The 16,540-nt window shown below is 44.0% G+C and overlaps 1 protein-coding gene across 8 annotated transcripts in view; it reads left to right on the forward strand.

Moving 5' to 3' along the window:
- Nucleotides 1-16,540, forward strand: part of VPS13D (vacuolar protein sorting 13 homolog D) — a 229,060-nt gene that overhangs the window by 44,816 nt on the left and 167,704 nt on the right. For all 8 annotated transcript variants that reach the window (XM_053920028.1, XM_071220837.1, XM_053920032.1 and 5 more), the window contains 5 exons: nt 4,245-4,427; nt 9,319-9,541; nt 11,977-12,187; nt 14,251-14,422; nt 14,610-14,722. In XM_053920028.1, the coding sequence (XP_053776003.1) occupies nt 4,245-4,427; nt 9,319-9,541; nt 11,977-12,187; nt 14,251-14,422; nt 14,610-14,722 (902 nt within the window). The remainder of the gene's footprint in view (nt 1-4,244; nt 4,428-9,318; nt 9,542-11,976; nt 12,188-14,250; nt 14,423-14,609; nt 14,723-16,540) is intronic.

Raw genomic sequence — 16,540 nt, forward strand, 5'->3', positions numbered from 1 at the left:
TGTTCCTGCCCTTCCCATTCCCCTGTCAGCCCCTCAGTCAATGACTGTCCTGATTTGGGGGTCTACTAGTCCCTCTGAAATTAAAAAAAAGATCCTATGCAATATCTTTTATTTTTCTTGCTTTGATCTTTATAAAATGCTATTAAAATGCAGTCAGTGTTCTGCGACCTGCTTTTCTCGGTCACTTAGTGTGTTAAGATTCTTTCAGGTTGTTAGTGTAATTGCATTATCTTCACGGCTAGATGCCACTGTGTGTAACACACACGGGTCACCCGTTTCCGTGTTGAACGTCGGGGTTGTGTACAGTGTCTCCTACCGTACGCGTGTGATAGTGTGCAGAGACACTTAGGAGTGGAGTTGCTGGGCTGTGGAGACGCGCTTCTCTGGGTAAGATGATGCCAGGTCGTTTTCGGAAACGGCCAACTCCATTACAGGCTGCCATCGGCAGCGTGCAGGAGCTCCTTGTCGTTCATGTTTTGCCGCCCTTTTTCACCTTGGGCCAGTTATTCAGTGTAAAATGGTATTATATTTGTGGTCTGCATGTGCATTTTAGAAAAACCTTTTAAATTGAGGAGAAGCGTATGGTTCATGTAGTGAAGTACAAAACCTGTTAACTTCATGCAAACACTTTGGGGATCCAGCGTTTCATAACCCTTTTTCCTAATCTTTCTCCATCTTGCTTTTCACTTTCATAGCGACTCTATTTAATAACCGTATAATCCATCAGGCTAGTTCACTTAGCCATTTCCTTATTTTTTTGAACATTTGAATTGCTTCCAGTTTTTCATTCTTATGAATAATGCTTCCATGAATATCTCTGTTTCCATAGTTTATTTCTGAATAATTTTGAGTTACAGGATTTAATCCTGCAAATGGTATTGAATACTTATGTGGTATTATTTTACAGGGCTGAGTCTTATAAAGCCATGGACATTGTAACTTGCCGCTCAACTTTGCTAACTGTTGTCTGTTAGAATCCTGTACATTTAAAACAGTTCTTCACGTGTGTGGTTTAAACCGTAGTAGTAGTAAGTGCTGTGAGGAGCCATTCAGGTTAGGAAATGAGACACTGCGCGTCACTGGCCAACAGGGTTTAACTTCCTGGGGAAAGCAGGAGTTAAACAGGTTCACTTTTTAAACTTTGCATTATCAAATCATATCAGACAGGCAGAAGGAAAAGGAATGTTTTTGTTTCGAATGGTGTTTAAGTGTGTGAGCTTTGAAAAAAAGCTGATTTTCTCAAGGATTTTTAGTATTGCTGTTTGAATTAGACCTGCAGAGAGAGCTAAAAACCTACTGTTCTTTGCTGTTAAGATTAAGAGGCTATTTTGTTTGAAATTTAAATCCCTTTCTCCTAATATTGTACTGGTGATAGGTAGTATTGTCTACCTTTGGCTTGCAGCTGGACTTATATTCCTACATTTTCTAATGTCTGTAAATAATGATCTGGTGGGACTTCATGTTTCTTTTTAATGTTAATGTTTGAAATTAGAAGAACATCATGTACCTAGTTTGATGGGGCCAAATATAAGTTGTTTTCTTTTTTTTTTACCCTAGAAGTATACTGTAGTTACCCTGTCTCTTCCACTTTATTTAGTGTCTTTTACATTACACTTCCTTATTGACCGCGGAACCAGAGTACAGACTTTTGGTGGAGCCGAGACATTCAAGGCGAGAATCTGGAGACTGGGTGTTGCTACTATAAGCTGTGCAACCAGCGGAGGGTTATTTTTCTTGCCGTTCTTCTGTTGACTCTGATGTAGAAGGAAAGTGGAGATAACAAAAATAAGTGTGCTGTACTGCATTTGGGTAATAACTGTTTGCATTAATGATGCTTTGGAGTTTTCAGAGTGCTTTCACGTGTGTATCTCGTTTGACCCTTACGCCAGCCCTGCTTGTTCAGTTCTGCAGTTGTGTAGTGAGTGCGTAGAGCAGAGCAAGGTGCCACACTCACTTTGGGCTCGGAACAGGGGGAGAACAGACAGGCGTGGTCATCACCCTCACGGCAGCTCCTGTTGCAGTGGGAAGATGGAAACCTGAACAAAGATAATCTGCTTTGAGATCTGATGAGGTCTGTAGGGTTAGGCAGTGGCTCATCTAATTTTTAAAATAGTTTTCTTAACACTGTTGTTTGAAAAGTGGCTTTTATTTTGATGAAGTCATGTTTTTCTCTTATGGTTCAGTGCTGTTTGTGTTTCATCCAAGTAATCTTTGCCTACCACAAGGTGGCGAAAATTTTCCTCTTTTAGAAGTTTTATGAGTTTAGATCTCTTCCATTTTGAGTTGACTTTTGTATGTTTTGTGAAGTAAGGGCTGAATTTTTTTTTCCCATATACAAATCCAGACTATTCTTTTCCAGTTGAATTTCTTGGTGCTTCTGTTGAGAAGCAGTTGGCCATGTATGTGTGTATTTCTTCATTCTCTGTTTTGTTGCCACTGATTTTTGTTTAGTTGTCTGCCAGTCCTACCTAGTCTTGATTACTGTTGCTTTGTGGTATGTCTTGAAATTTGGTAGTATAAGCTCTCCAACCTTGTTCTTCGTTCTCAAAGTTGTTTTGGCTACTTTAGGTCCTTTGTTTTTCCTTATGAATTTTAGAATCAGCTTGTCTATTTCCACAATAACGTCACCGAGGATTTTGATTGAGAATTGACATCTTAGCAATATTGTGCCTTTGGACCTTTGAGTACGGTGTAGCTCTCCATTAATTAGGTCTTCGGGTTCTCTCAGCAATATTTTGTAGTTTTGGGTGTACTGGCCTTACTTACACATGTATTGTTAAATTTATCTCTAGGTATTTCCAATGTTGGATGCTATTATAAATGACATGAAATTTTTAAAATTTTCAATATCCAGTTGCTTATTGAAAGTGTAAGAAGCATAATTGACTCTTATGTATTGACATGTTGGCCTCGTATCCTGCAGTCTTGACGAAGGTCCGTGTTCTGGTTCCTTCAGATCCTTCAGGGTTTTCTACAGGGTGAGTCTGTGGTCTGAGAACAAGAGCGTCCGTGTTGTGTGGACTAGGCTCCATCTCGGTGTTGAAGGGAAGTGGGGAGAGCGGCTGTGGCTGCCTCGCTCTCACCTCAGGCCTTCAGCCCTTTCATCTCAGGGCGCACGAGGACTAATTAGAAAAGTTCGGTGGCACGCCAAAAAATACGTGCTTTGCTGCTGTGACAAAAAACAGGTATAATGTTGATTGATTGACACAGGATGGCTATTGTCACGTTGGTTGTTGTAATTTTTTTATTTGATAATCTAAGGGACAAGAGGTCACTGCCCCTGACTAAATCATTAGATATTACATGTTTTGAAAATTCTTGTGGCGCACCAGTTGAAAATCGCTGTCTTAGGGGGAAAACACTGTCTTTCACCATTAAATATAATGTCAGCTGTAGATCTTTTTAAAGGAGTCTGTCCACTTCATATACATAGTCAGTTTGTTGGCATGAAATTGTTCGTAGGTTCCCTTATCGTTTTACTATTCGTAAGTTCAGGAGCATTGTCCCTCGCTCCTTCCTGATAGTGGTGATTTTTATTTCCTGTCTTTTTTCTTGATTAGTATAGGTAGAAGTTTATCATTTTCACCAGTCTTTTCAAATAACCAAGGTGTTGAAGCCTGTACTACGGTTAGAACCTAACAAATGTATATTCTGTGGTTGTTGGTATGGTGTTCTATAAAAGTTTAATTGATTTTTTCCTATTGTTTATCTGTTTTCTAAATAAGTAGTTTCTGTTCTTTATTTTGTTCTTCCCTCTTCTTAGGTTTATCTTGCTTTTCCTTTTTATAGCTTCTTAAGATGGAAGCCTTGATCATTGATTTTAAAACTTTATTTTTTAATATAAAATAAGCATTTACTGCCAAACATTTTTCTCTGCTGTTTTAAGTACATCGCATGAATTTCGCGCTGCTATGTTTTCTTTATCGGTAAGGTCAGAATATTTTTCCATTTTCCTTGTGATTTCTTCTTTGACCCTGGGTTATTTAGAGGTGTGTAGTCTAATTTTCAAGTGCTTGGGGTTTGCCATTGTCTTTTTTGTTACTGATTCCTAATTTAACTCTGTGGTGGTCATGGCATATCCTCTGTGTGACTTTAGGTGTTTGTGTGATTTTAGGTGTTTCAAACTTAGGTGTTTAGATTTAGGTGTTTTTAAATTTATGGAAATTTTTGGAAACCTCAGTTTATTTGGTTGTAAATTTAGGGAATTAATTGAGCCTCTGAGTCAATTTTCTTTCCTTTTTTAGGTGAGAGATCAAGCCCAGCGCTATTCACGGGTTCTCCTGGACATCGAGGCTGGTGCTCCTGTTCTTCTTATTCCAGAAAGTTCCAGATCAAATAATCTGATTGTAGCAAATCTGGGGAAATTGAAAGTCAAGAACAAGTTTCTCTTTGCTGGTTTTCCTGGGACCTTTTCCTTACAAGATAAGGTGAGCAGTTAGTACCCATTCCCTTGTCAGTTCAATTAGCATCGGACACCAACCGAAAAATTCACGTGTTGCCATGAGATGATGCCTAACTGCTGTTAGTGTATGTGGCTTAAAGAATTGTTTTTGACATTTTAATTACCCTTTTAACAGAGATAGTGGAAATTGTAACTACTTACCAACTGTATGTAGCAAGTTATTTTAGCAAACCAACAGAACCAAGCTTCCATCTTTATAATGCTTTCCTTACTGTTTGACCTCATTATAATAAACTTTTTGTATTATGTGGCTTTTTTCCATGGGCCTGATTTGGCCCAAGGTTTATCTGAAGCCATTTAAAAATGTCTTAAAAAGTAAAGTCTTGGTAAATACTGCTGCGCAGTTTAAGACTACGTTAGCTTTTATTTATTTCTTACACCAGTGTTTGGAGGTAATCGGCATGAAGGTCGCTGCTGTTTTCATTTTACATTTGGGAAAATTGGGACTCGTTGCGAATAAACGATAAAAATGGGAACACCCAGTGAGTCACAGACAGGGTGCTGAGAGGACTTGGAGGTGGTCTGATAGCCCCCTCCCACCCATATTTGCACTGGGGAGACTAACATTGTTGGAACTAGAGGCGCCTTGTTCTCTGTGAGTATTTTGACGGAACCTTGCTAGTCTGTCTGCTTATTCAGTACAAACTCATTTTAGCTGGTCAGAAAAGCACTTACTGAAGTTCCCAGGTACTTGCACTCATTTTTAGTCTAACAGCTAGTAACAGAGGGAGAGAGAGCCTTTGAAGGCAGGCGCACCTGAAATTTGATTGCAAGGTCTTATGACTGACAATAATAGCAGTAAGATGCTTATTATACATCAGCCTAAGCTCTTTGCATAATTTGTTCGTTTTGTTCTCATTAGTAACCAAAGAGGTGTCTATTGTTATTAATGCCATTTTCCAGAGAAAGAAATGAGACTTAAAAGGTTAAGCCGTTTCTTTTGGATTGACGCTAGTAAGGAGGGCGTGTGGACCCCAGACTTCGGTTGTTTGGCCCCTTTCTCCACCCACTTCCCCGTGATTGGATTTCACCTCCTGGTGTTAGGGGTAGGTTGACGTGGGGAAAATGCGCTGACAAAGGCCGTCCCTGCTACGTCTTACTGGCCCTTCCTGAACAGCGTTAGCTCTTTGAATTTTCCAGAGGGTGGGGCAGTGAGTTTGTGAAAATAACTTAGGTGGCAGAACTCCAAAGATTATTACAGAAAAGCTATAAATTTGAGCAGTTTCTGTTTGCCTCTCTCGGTACAGATAAGAAAGAAGATGAAAGAGAGTGAGCAGGCTGATAGTCCTTACCAGGGCTTTGCCAGGGCTCGCCTCAGTGCAGAAAGGAACAGGAAGATGGTATCTATGGGTAATGCCTCGACTCAAATAATGTTAAGATTTCCAGACTGCTGTCTGTATTTTTCATTTCTTTTAGTTCTGACTCACCCATTTAGGCCCTGTTCCTAACCTAAACATCTAGAACCGAAAGCATCCGATTCAGTGGGCGGGCATGTGTAGAGTGAGGAGAAGAGTGAAGACAGGACAGTGGCAGTCATAGGAGCCACGTCCACGGGTGTGACCTGGGGCTCAGGACCCAGCATGAGGCTGTTTGGACAAAGGACTAGAGGTCATGCCATCCCTGTGTCATCTTACTTAGCGCCACCGACTCCGATGAACCAGATTTAGTGGTCAGAGCAGGGCGAGTGCTGAGTGATGCGGATGGAGGAGCGTCACTGGTGTTCACGCCGGCTTCACGGACACACCACAGGCAGAGCTGACGTCGGAGGCCTAGTTCCCTACCTCGCTGCCAGAAGCCCTCCTGCCCTGCGGGAACAGCAGGCCCTACTGCCAGGGGCTGCCTTGATGGGGACACAGGCTTCCACTTATATGGACTTCTAAAAAAGATTTAAAAAAATTTTTATTTATTCATTCATTTTTAGAAAGAGGAGAAGGCAGGGAGAGAGGGAGAGAAACACCAATATGAGAGAGAAACATCAATAGGTTGCCTCTTGTACGCACCCTGACCAGGGACCAAACCCGCAACCCAGGCATGTGCCCCAAGCAGGCATCGAATCAGGAACCTTTTGCTTTGCGGGATGACATCCGACCAACTAAGCCACACCGGTCAGGGCTTGTGTGTATTTTTTAAGACAGTAAAATTGAAATCTGCCACCATTGGTCTTTTCATGGTAGGCCTGGTAGGGAACTAGTAACCTTGGCCCTAATGAAGAAAATCGGTTTTCATAGTTGAAAGGTTAGTATTTTGCTGTTTGCTGACTTAAAGAACCTAAAAGAAAGATCCATTCATAAAAAGAAAGATTGGTAACTGCTTCTAAACTTTCTTACTCACTTTTTCCCTAACATGAGGTGTTTATAATGAGCATGGCTAGATACTAGCTAAAGGTATCAGAACTGGCGTTTGCACATGGACACCGTCCCCATTGTCACCTCGGGGCACTGCGTCTGTGTTCCAGCCCTGCTGCCATCAGGGCCCAAGGGTCCTCCTTGGGCACCATCTTCTGAGTTTGTAGTGTGTTTGTCAGGACGTATTTGTTTTGTTGTAAATCTTTGTTTTGAGACCTACCTTTTTTAGGAAAAGCTCAGTTAGAGCTGGAGTGGGTGATCAAATTCAATAAAACCGTTTCTCTCTCTACCCTTCCTAAAAAGGTAAAGGACTGATTTTCTCCATTAGATTCATCTATATATGGGCTCATGAGCTGACACTGAAGTTAGTCTAACAAAGAATTGCCAAAATATCTCAAGGACTTTTTGCGAAAAGGTTTCTGTTTTGTTAAGTAAGCCAAATAACTGTATATGGTTTGTAACATTTTAATGAAAAAATTTCCCTGTATTTGTTTTTGAGGATTTGATTTTAAGTGGCAGTGCATACAAGGATCTCTTTTTCTTCAAGGTACAATATGTGTTTTTGCTTCCTGGTTATTCTGAAAAACCTTATGGGATTCAGCAGTCAATTCACACTCATATGCTTAAAAAAGAAAATAAAAAAACCCTAATCTTTAAAAATATCTCATTACTTGGGAAGTCTGCTTATCTGTATGTGTGTGTGTGTGTGTGTGTGTGAGAGAGAGAGAGAGAGAGAGAGAGAGAGAGAGAGAGACTGACTCACTTTCCTCTTCTATAGAGAAGTTCTTAAGGACCATGAAAAGCAATCCCTTCCTCCCTCCCTCCCCCACCTTCCTTCCCTTCCTTCCCTCTCTTTCTCTCCTCCCCCATTTCCTTCCTTCCTTCCTTCCTTCCAGCTCTAGGTAGTGCTTTCTTGGTGATCTAATTTATTTCCTTAAGTCCCAGAAAGGCATCTTGTTGTGTGCCAGTGGTTGTTCTGTAGAATTCCATAAGGGCTGCTTGGAGTGAGCCGCCTGTTGGTCTTTGCAATCCCATAAATGCATCTGTGAAGCTGCCTCTCCACACGTATGCCAAGCTCCGGTGATGCAGGCCTCTGCATTCACGTTTGCCCTTGAGTACATTTGCACTGGGAGGTTTGTCTAGTATGCATCCAGTGGGTGCACAACAGGAAGTAACCCTGAAGTCAAAGCCTGCAGAGGGGTTGTTTGCCTTTGAGCCTCGTGACTCTTGTGTGTTTAGAATGGTTTTACATAAATCCATGTCTTAATGAGAGCAGGTTTGAATTTTTACATACGCTTTTCCTTTCATTTTTCTCAATCGTAGCTTGTGCTTAAACCATAATTTCTAAGTCAACCTTTCAAAAGCTTTGAGTTAATCTCCTCAAGCCATTGATTTATTTAAACTAACTATAGAGAGGATATAGAGATGAATCAAATGAAAGAGCAACAAATACTCTCTAGAGTTTAAATAAACTAAGCAAGAGGGACAGTTTTTAATGTTGAAATGCTTCAATAGTAGCATTTACCTAGTAATTTGCCTTGCAAAAAATTTTTCGGAAAGTAAGAACTGGTTTCTTTCACTGTTACATGTAATTACTACCCAAGATACCCGTGAAGGAGAACACTGCCATCATCTTCTCAAATGCCACGAGGAATAAACATACAAGGCAGTGCTGGAGGGAAGGCCGTCCTCCCTGCTCCAGCCTGCTCTGGAGGGTGGGTAGCCGAGCACGCACTGGCGATGCAGGGGCGGGACGGGTGCCTGGCTCCGGGGCCTGGGCGGAGAAGTCAGGGCGAGCTCCAAAGTCAGCTGGATCACAGGGGTGAGGAGGGTTCACGCCTGTTGGCAATGAACTGAAGGCACCGAGTGTGAGGGCAGCATGTAGTTTCCAGTAGAATTGTAGATTTATTTTACTCTGGATTAGCTCTTAATCTCTATGTTCTTGGACAGAAACCTATTAGGTATGACCAACTGCCCGTGTTTTCCATTTTGTCTTCATTTACACAGTTCTGGGAGAGATGAGAAACGTACACCCATGAGGGGAGACTTCCAGAAAGTGCAAACACGTTACCGTAGCTTCATTCCATTGGAACCATAATGGCCATTAGATACGTTTTTTTAGAACAATAAGCCCCTCCCCTCCCGTAAAGCGACCATATATCGTATGGCCGAGAGATTTGCTTTTGCTGCATTTTACATAGATTAAACCACTGGCAATAATGCTTGCTCTTAAGAGTGTAACGTACGCTCTTAAGACAGAAGATAGTATCTTCCCGCAAAATTGCAACAGTTTTCAACAGATACTGAATTATATGTAACGTCTCTGCAAATAATTACGTGTGGCATGAATGTCACGATCCTGTTACCTTTCTGTTCATGGGATCTGGTTGTCATGGGAAGTGCCAGGTGTTACGGAGTCTGTGAAGAACTCGGGGACTGGGATGGCACTTCCAGGGCCCTAAAGATCCCACCCCCATTCCTGCCATCTAGTTTTATGTTGTTTCTTCCCAGGAGTCCGCGCCTTCAGCTCCCCCAGGGGGCACCCCGAAGCACAGTGTGAAGAGGGCGACGAGCATGGAGGACCCGAAGGGCCCCCGTTCAGAGGGGCTCTTCATGGTGCCGCCTGTTGGAACGAGTCCAGGCAGCCTGAAGAGTGAGTTTGTGCCCAGCACCTCGACCAAGCGGCAAGGGCAGCAAACCACACCCTCTGTTGGCCAGGCGTCCGGCAGTCCAGGTAAAGGGGCCGTGTGAAGGTGGGGAAGTTCATGAGCCGGTTGCGGGAACCTGCAGGGAGGGGCGATGCGTGCCGTACCAGCAGGTGCTGACGGAGTGGTGGCAGGTCTTCAGTGGTCATCGAATTTTGGGGTTGCCTTAGTACGTTTAAGAAAGTTCGGATGTAGAGCTAGCATTGGGTGACTTCTAAAGTGGGTTAAATTATCAAGACATCTTGTAAATAAAGACACTTGGATCGTCTATTAGGATTTTTTTCTTATAGATCAAGAGAGGTGCCACCAGATGGTGATATTATAACTAGAATGACTCCTGCATCCTTCGATACATCCACTGTTCAGACACTGTCCTCGCAAGTCACTATTTAATTCTAAAAACTAAAAAGGAACTCTTAAAAAAATATTAGTGTGAATTAGGTAACCATGGAAATACTCTAAGTAATAATTTTTAAAAGACATGAACCATCTAGTTATTGGGGCCCTGCTCTAGAATTTAAGAATGGGTCATTCCAGATGAGAGCCTGATTTTGGCCTTTTAATTTTCAAATGTGTCCTGGTGGGTGATGGATTGGATAAGGGGGGTGCCGCTCCAAGGAGCTGGAGAGGGATGCAGAATATAATTAGCTGTGGAAATTAGTCCATTGTGGTTGGACTCTGGGAGTGGGGGGCACTAGCTGAGGGAGACTGCCGACTGTCTTCTGTTAGGGACGTGTGAGGAGAGGGGTGCCACCTAGTCCTGGGGCTGACGGGACTGGTTGATGATTGAATGAGAGAATTAATTACCATCTCAATGGCAGTTGTCAGACAGTTCCCACGAGCTGGACACTGGCACATTCTTTACTAAGTTACTGTGTTTCATCCTCATAACACCCCCATGGAGTTTTATTTTTGTCCTCATTTTATGGACGAAGAGACAGAAGCTAAGAGAGGTTAAGGAACTTAGCCTGCCCGCAGTTAGGCAGACAGAAGTGGTGGCGCTGGACTGTGAGCTCAGGCATCCTGACTCCAGGACCTGGACTCTGAAGCCTGTCAGTCCACGTATGTCTCACGGACGGAGCCTGGCTGGGGTGCACTCTCCACAGTACCACTCGGTAACCGCTGTCCCCTGCTGTCAGGACGACAGTGCTGGGAGTGCAGAGGCCAGCCTTACCTGTGAGAAGTGACCGGGACTAGGGAACGATCTCTTTTCTAACAGTTTCCCTCCTCCTGATTTACTCTTTATTTCTGGAATTCCTGCCATCTAGTTTTATGTTGCTTCTTCCCAGGGGGATTGTGATAGGAAGGTTGGATTAAGGCAGTGATTCTCTTACTTCTGTGGATCTCTGGGATTCCTTGACAACCCCAAGGAATCTCTGAAGCCCTTCATTCCTGTGCCCTCCCTGCGTCTCTCAGATCAGCTCTACTTTTCTCTCTTTCACATAGTGATTGGTGTAAAAACCAAGGACTAATTGATTTAGTGCCTGCTTACAGCCAGGTGTTATACTTTCTTCTCTTGCATATTAACATGCTGCCATATGTGAATAATATGGGAGAGACACTAAACAAGCATCTGAAAATTGAGAGATTAAGACAAATGTTATAGGAAAGACAGAAGAACAGAGAGGACGAAGGAAAAGAGAGGACCCAGCTGAGATTGAGAGGGGAGGCGACACCATGGTTCAGAGGCTGTTCAGGCAGCAGAGAGCTTGGCCTTTGGAGGAAGTAGAGGTAGGTCAGCGAGCCTGAGGCTTCCTGAGCGAGGTGGGGAGTGACTTGAGCTGAGGTTGGAAAAGTAGGCAGTGGGCTTATGCAGAGTCTCAGAGGGTCTCAGGGGAGAGTTACAGAAAGAATTTTGGATTAAACATAGCCATTAAAGTGTGTAAAGGAAGAGAATATTATGGTCTCATTTCTTTCTTTCCTTTTTTTAAGGGGTTATGCTGGCATTTTGTGGGCAGAACGGTTTTGTGAGGGCCAGAAGGGAATTTGTTGGTGTAGTGGAGGGGGGTTGGTGGTGGTCTGGGCAAGAATGGAGGTGGTTTAGGTTAGATCAGTGGTGGTGGAAATGGTTACACATGACGTGTGTTTGAAAAAGAATTTTGTTGCTGGGAGGTTTTGTGACCTTTGGATAACTGTTATCTCTACAGGAGATTCCTGTTAAGTCAGTTTAATCACAAACCTTTCAGCCTCAGTGTCTCAGGACAGTGGTGAGACCCTGAGGGAGTGTGGCACAATTTGCACCTGATGTGGAGGTGAGCAGGCAGGGCGTGTCTAGCACACAGAGCGTGGTGTAAGGAGGTCTTGGGACAGAGTGGAGACTTCTCGACACCTTGTTTCCTGAAGCAGGCAGTTTAAACATTTTCTCCAGACAGAATGAACTTTCTTTGGCTTTTAGTTTTGCACAGGGCCAGCCTTTGCTGGGTCCCATCTTCCTCCTCCTCTCTCTCTCCTTGGGTGACTGTAGAAGACCACGTCTGCCTGCTGGACTGCATTGTCGTGGATCTACAGGACATGGACATCTTCGCTGCAGAGAGACACCCACGGGAGGATGCGCAGGCCTCAGACGGCAGCAGTGGCGATCTGATCTTCCCCTCCTATTTTGTGCGACAGACTGGAGGAAGCCTGTTGACTGAGCCCTGCAGGCTGAAATTGCAGGTGGAAAGGAATTTGGACAAGTGAGTGTTTTATATCTGAATAACTGCTGGTCATATATAGAATCCTGGTAAGTCAGAAATCAGTGCCGTTAGGCAAGTCTGAAAGATAATAGGTATTCACTTATTTCTTCATCTACGTAACAAATGTGTGCTGGACGTGAGGGCTGCTATGATGAAAGGAGTCACTTCTGCCCTTACGGAACTTACATTTCGCTGAGCGGTATAGGAAGGCAAGTAGATGATTCTAATTTAGTGTCTGAGTCAGTGTTATAAACTGTGTAATAGGATCGCGACAGATGCCTTGGAAACGGAGGAAGGGACATAAGTTTAGCATGGGTTTTGGTGTGGTTAGGGAGGTGGTGACGGCAGGGACAGTATTTTGGAAGAGGCGACATTTGGGTTATATGTTACAAAAACAGTAGCATCTGGGCCTGGTATTGCTATTTACCCTGTAGGTCCACTTTATCAGAATAATTGTTTAGATGCAGTTTTGCCATTTTCATTCCACTAAGCAGTCTTAAAGCACTCCATAAACACTAGTGAACTGACTCTAATTTACCTTTTAATTGGCCTCAAAACACAGAATGCTTCTTTCTGTCGGTTGGAACATTGTTTCAGTTGTCATTAGTTCCGTGCCTGGCTGGGAAAGGTCTTGAAAATATACATCCCCAGAGCTGACCTGAGTCCACCGGAAGCCGCTGTCAGGGCCGACCCTCACTGTGCATCATTAACGAGGTCCTCTGGCGGTGTTCATGCCCACCGGCCTGGGTGCACGCACCGGAAGCTGCTGGTTCCAGTGCGTGACGGCTTTTAGTTTGAGGCATTAGTTTGGGGTAGAGCAGCAACCTGTGCATCTCCACTCCAGGGACAGGTGAGGAACGGCTGTAAAGTAGTGTAGCACTTGGAAACGCAGTCTCGTTGCTCATACAGAGTGTGATTTGAGTCCCTGGTTGGCCACTCCCTTTGCAATCCTTGGGTTTGGGCAAGTCCTTTTATGTCACTTTTTCGTTTCTGTCTGGATTAATGATACAGTTTAGCTGCTCTCACTGGGATTTTTGCATTTCATTCTTACTTGTTATTCAAGTGCGCCCTGGCTGGTGTTCAGTTATGGTTGGCATGGGCTATATTTGGTTTTACTGGCTTAGCAGACTTAAGAGGAGCTTCATTATTTAGAAATTGAACACTTTGTTTTCTTTTCAAGTAATGCCTCCAAAAAAAAAAAGTGCTTTGCTGCTCTCCCTATCTAAACTTCACCCACTTTCATCAGCGTGTATGTGCAAATTATTGTACTCCGTACTCTGTTAGCCCGGGGAGAAGGCGATCACCGAACGCCCGGCGTCCTGTCGGCTCCTCACTGCACACAGGCAGGAGCCCAGGAGGGCGCCCGCTAATCCTGTCCAGCTTGCCGCCGCCGCCTGCATCACTGGTGTTTTTCCCTTTGTTGCATACAGGCTTTTCTCTCTAGACAAAGTGATTTTTTATGTTCCTCTTCCACTTGAAATCCTAACCCTCTATTTTATATGCTCAGAGAGTAGTGTCCGCAGGACACGGGAGGCCCACTTCCCCCCTAGCGGGGCAGAGTGGAAGGTCTTCGGTGTGGGAGTGAGGTGCGTTACTCCCCACCCTGGGCTTCTTCCACTTCGCTCCTGCCCTTCTTGGCAGAGACGAGTCACGGCTGCAGATTTTACCCTGATGTCCCCTCGGGGCTCTGTGTAAAACGCCGATTTCCTCAGTTACCACTACATCTGGAGAGTTAATGAAGAGCTTGTCATCTTTTCTTCATCGCTGTTCGAACTATAATGTTTATTTCTCAATCTCATGAGTTTTTTTCCTTTTTAATATGTTACTTAATTGACTCATTAGATTTGGGGACTTTGTAAATGTGCATTTTGGGAGAAAAGAGGCTCTTTGTGGTTGAAGCTTGACACTCAGTCATAGTAACTTGCTTCATTTGGAGCCACATGAGATTTTTCCATCAGAAGTTAGAAATTACCTGGTCGATGATGTAGGTGGGTACTTTGTAGCTCGTATATTTGGGTGTGAGCTATGTCAGTGTTAAGTTAGTGATTTCTTTTCTTCCGCAGAGAGATAAGCCACACCGTGCCAGACATATCTATCCACGGCAGTCTGTCCTCAGTCCACTGCTCCCTGGATCTGTGCAAGTACAAGCTGATCCGTGGTTTATTGGAGAACAACCTCGGAGAGCCCATCGAGGAATTTATGCGGCCTTACGATTTACAAGACCCGAGAATCCACGTGAGTGAGACCTCACGCTCTTCCGTAACTCTCATTGTCTCAGCTGATGGCCAGCCTGTGCGTATGTTCCTCAGGTCGCCAGGGGGAGGAAGATGGAACAAAAAGCCAATGAGATTTCTTGCCACATTAACCCCACTTTTAGATGGGTGCCATCAACCATGAGTTGACCGGCCTCTTCTTTTCCCAGACTGTGCTGAGTGGAGAAGTGTACACGTGCACGTGCTTCCTCATTGACATGGTGAACGTGAGCCTGGAGCTGAAAGATCCGAAAGGGAAAGAAGGTGCTGGGTCCCTAGCCAGGTATGGCTCCAGTTATACTCTCTTTACAGTAACAGTGATATTGCAGTAACGTTAGTGCACACAATCCACATGTTTTGCTTTAGCAGAGAGCAGGGGTTCGGAATGTGGTCTGCAGAGTGTCCTTTGGTTGGTCTGCACAGTGCTTTTCCAAGTTCAGATTCATTGCTGTACAGGGCGAGATAGCTTAGGCTGTGCTGTGGTGACAGGCCCTCCACGACACTAGTGACTCAGGACAGCGCAGATGTTTTTTCTGCTCGTACTGCTTGGGTCTCTGGCTGCTCTGTCACTGCAGTCACCATGGCTGGCAGAGCAGACAGGTTCTGGATGCGCCAGCGGGAAAAACAAGAGCTCTGGAGGGTCCTGAGTGGCAGCTAGTGCCCTGGCAAACCTCGTGGGGCTGGAACGTGGCCCCCCCCCCCACACGACCGGGTCAGGACGGGCGGTTTCTGCTGCGTGTGTCTGCAGGGGGGAGGTCCAGGGCTTCTCGGTAAGCGGCACGGGTGGCTCCTTCACTGGCCAGTGTTTGAAACTGGGGGTTTCCACATAAACAGCTGGGGTTTCAGTTTCTTTTGAGAAATTGGAAGTTTTGGCCCACGTTTTGATTTGCAAGCCCTGGAAGCTGAGGAGCAACTTAGGAAACCTTCAGGAACGGCATGTGCTTACCTAGCGCTTCACTTACTTGCTTGGACCAGGAATTTGTGATTAGCGGTATGGAACCTTCAAGAATGCAGTGTATTGGCACACCTGGTTACCTTTCATTAAGATCTCTTAACAGCCGTGTAAGATTGTGCAGCTATTATTTCTGTTTTGCAGATAGTTTTTGACTAGTGTAGGATTATATAGCTGGAAGAGTGGTTTGATATTTGAAAACAGGACTTCCCCACAGAAGCACTCCATCTTCTACTCTGTCTTCCCCTTAAAAATCACCTGGTCAGTATGTAAGCCAGCTGATGAGAACATGGGATAGTGAAGCTGGGCTTCAACGCTGATTGCCTTGCTAGTCGCTTTTTTTTTTTTTTGATGACTGGCTATGCCCTTGCCTTTTCCAACATGGAGTAATTCTGTTCAGATTGCTGTGATGCTACTGAGTAATTATGAGTTGTTTATGTCAGCTTCTCTGTTATCAGAAGCAGTCCTAAATGCATCTCCTGTTTGTGGGTGAGTTGCATTATTTCTCTTTAATGAAGGGTATTACTTGTTCTTGTAATTCCCATTAAGCTATAGTGGTCTTATATAAAAATGCAGCAAACTCTGGGGAGAGAATCCTCCAGGCAGGCCAGGAGTTGACAAGATGAAGGACTAAAGGGGCACTTGACATCCCTTGGGGTTTGTTACATACACAGAGTGGGGCAAAATTAGGGTTATAGTTGTGGGTATGCGACTTTATTCTTGTATTATTTATTATCGTATTATTATTTATTAATTATATTATTTATTCTTGTATTATTATTTATTAATTATATTATTTTCCATCTAAACAACTGTGAACCGACTTTTGCCACACCCTGTGTACAGCCTTCTTAGACTTAAGGGGAGAAATGAGAATGCTGATGAACCAAGACTGTCACACACACGTGGTATTGCTGCTCCTCATGAAATTCCTGTGGACAGGGTCGTCTCTTTGGAAGTGGAAAGTAAGATACAGGGCACAGTGACGCCAGGTCCGTTCCGAGGAATCTGTTAAAGTCAGTGAAAGATCTCAGAATGAAAGTTGTTATCCTTTGTCGAATTTCGGCATATTTATTATTTTGTTCTTTTCTCTTGGACTTGCATAATTTTGTAAAAGGGAAGAGTTTAGCATCTTGTCTGTTTTCTTCC

Source organism: Desmodus rotundus, chromosome 3 (genome assembly GCF_022682495.2).
Source record: "Desmodus rotundus isolate HL8 chromosome 3, HLdesRot8A.1, whole genome shotgun sequence".
Lineage (NCBI taxonomy): Eukaryota > Metazoa > Chordata > Mammalia > Chiroptera > Phyllostomidae > Desmodus > Desmodus rotundus.